This window comes from Sitodiplosis mosellana, unplaced genomic scaffold (assembly GCF_009176505.1).
Source record: "Sitodiplosis mosellana isolate CC-2019 unplaced genomic scaffold, AAFC_SMos_1.0 Smas_scaffold_4102, whole genome shotgun sequence".
Lineage (NCBI taxonomy): Eukaryota > Metazoa > Arthropoda > Insecta > Diptera > Cecidomyiidae > Sitodiplosis > Sitodiplosis mosellana.
Window position 1 is genome coordinate 1 of NW_022599344.1, and position 2,049 is coordinate 2,049.

At 37.3% G+C, this 2,049-nt stretch overlaps 1 protein-coding gene and 1 long non-coding RNA gene across 2 annotated transcripts; both read right to left on the minus strand.

Annotated features, from left to right (window-relative positions):
- Positions 1-6: 6 nt before the first annotated feature.
- On the minus strand, positions 7-1,145 carry LOC129572088 (chymotrypsin-1-like; the record flags this gene model as incomplete). The annotated part of the gene is made up of 3 exons (XM_055452003.1): positions 1,066-1,145; positions 447-656; positions 7-371 (listed from the first exon to the last, which is right to left on the minus strand). Coding segments are annotated over exons 1-3 (655 nt in total), but the record flags the coding sequence as incomplete, so codon positions are not given.
- Positions 1,146-1,645: 500 nt separating this feature from the next.
- LOC129572089 (uncharacterized) lies at positions 1,646-2,049 on the minus strand. The gene is made up of 3 exons (XR_008688391.1): positions 1,983-2,049; positions 1,853-1,917; positions 1,646-1,785 (listed from the first exon to the last, which is right to left on the minus strand). It is a non-coding gene; the product is annotated as an uncharacterized LOC129572089 (long non-coding RNA).

The following is a 2,049-nucleotide window of genomic DNA, read 5'->3' on the forward strand; positions in this document are numbered from 1 at the left end:
TTGGACTTGATGTACAAAGAACGCTTGCATCGATACCAGGCCATGTTTTTTGACACTCTTCACAGGAAATGGCCTTTATTTTGAGCTGCTGCAGGTCTTCTGGTGAATCACCCGGAAAGTTAAGCATTCCCCAGCCGGTAGCTAATAGTTGAGTGCCAGGTGATGGTTCTGCTCCATCATAATTGATTGGCTGCACTTTTTTATTGAATTCGATGCTGCCTTGAACACGAATCAAACCAATATCATTACGGGTCAAATGTACATCTTCTTTATACTCCGGGTGTCTAATTGTTTCTAACACCTTAAGGACTTGACCACCCGAACTCTTCTTGTGCGATCCAACTCTTATTTGAATATCATTTGCGCTGAAACTGTGTTAAAATTATGATTTTAAAAAATCCGATTTAATTTTGTTATTGAGTGGTTTTAGGTGATTTTTTCTTTACACAATACAATGCCCAGCTGTAACAACCCAACGATCAGATATAATTGCACATCCACAAAAGTGAGAGCCGGTTCGTATTTTCTGTACGGAGCACTGGTATGGAGCTTGGCCATCATAAGCCGGTGATCCACCCACGATACGAGGTGAGATATCTACGTTAGTATTGAAATGTGATAAAGTTCGAATATTTTCCCATGTGAAGATGTGCCAACTAACAATGAGTAAACATAGCCAATTTCAGGCTTTTTCACTGACTTTTGACTGGTTAAGAGTGATTGTCTCGAAAATATGTGACTATAATCAGCCTCTCTGATCGTCTGTACAAACAAATAAGAAACGTCAAACGAAAAAAATAAAGCGGCACCTGGAGACTGGTTGGAGAAATAGAGAATCATGCACATTCCAAATTAAACTACTGGCTAAAACTTAATCGTAGTCGATTATTTTTCATACAAAATATCTGCTCAATTAACTAAAGTCGCTTATTGGATGATTTAAGTTACAGTCCAGTCAGTCATTTTCCATATGGCTAGTCAGTCAATATTTCCGAAATTAGTTATGTTTATAAATGGTTAGTTATCACAATGTCACACGGGTTGGAAAAGCTTTGTGATGCATACTACACACCTTTGAGACTGTATTCTAAGTCACATGATGATAATTTCAGAATACATAGAACAATCAACAGTTTCACCTTCATTTTATACAAATTTTCAGAGTTAATTCACTTATAGTTATGCAAATGACTTGACAAAAACTACTGAAAATCTTCTGTTACGTTCCTAAATTTATAGCAAAGCTGTGCGAGTCCAATTAAAATGTGTCGAATAGTGTAGCGAAGCTGCTGTAGATCGATTTCGAATCGGTTGAATGTTTCAAATGTTTTGGAGGTGTAAATAAGTTATCAACGCTCATTAAAGGTATTTAGTAATTTGAAATTGGTGCATTTTCAAGTAATATGGTAACGAAATATAGTGCAATCAGTTGCGCTGAATCTATGCCGAATGCTGATTCAGTTATACATAGACTGGTCGCGTGCATCTTCCATTGTTTTCGTTCTCACAGCGAACGTTCATTCTGGCTATTTTTGCCTTTTACAGTGGATCTTCACCTAAGGTTAGCACATTCTTTTCAAATAATTAAAATGGGATTGCTGTAATCAATTTAGTGTCGATAGAAAAGTAAACATAAGCGTTTCTATGTTCATTTGAATTCGTTTTATTGATTCGTCACGAAAGCTCATTTGTAAAGGAAATTCCAATACTTAGACTGCGGTTGATTTGATCCAATTGGACAAATGGGCCACATTTGCAAAACCGTCTGGCAGCCCTTTAGCACAGCTACAAATAAAATTTGCACAACATTTTGGAATGCACTTAAATCAATCCAGAAATGATTCCAACTTACGGTTTTCCAAAAGAAACTAGTCCAACGAGTGTATTTCCATCAGCAAGAGGACCTCCGGAGTCACCCTTTGGAAAGAAAAACATTATTGCGCACAGAGTCATTTATACTTTCTCTACAGAAATGCCTTTACCTTACACGTCCCTTGTCCATTTGGACTTGATGTACAAAGAACGCTTGCATCGATACCAGGCCATGTT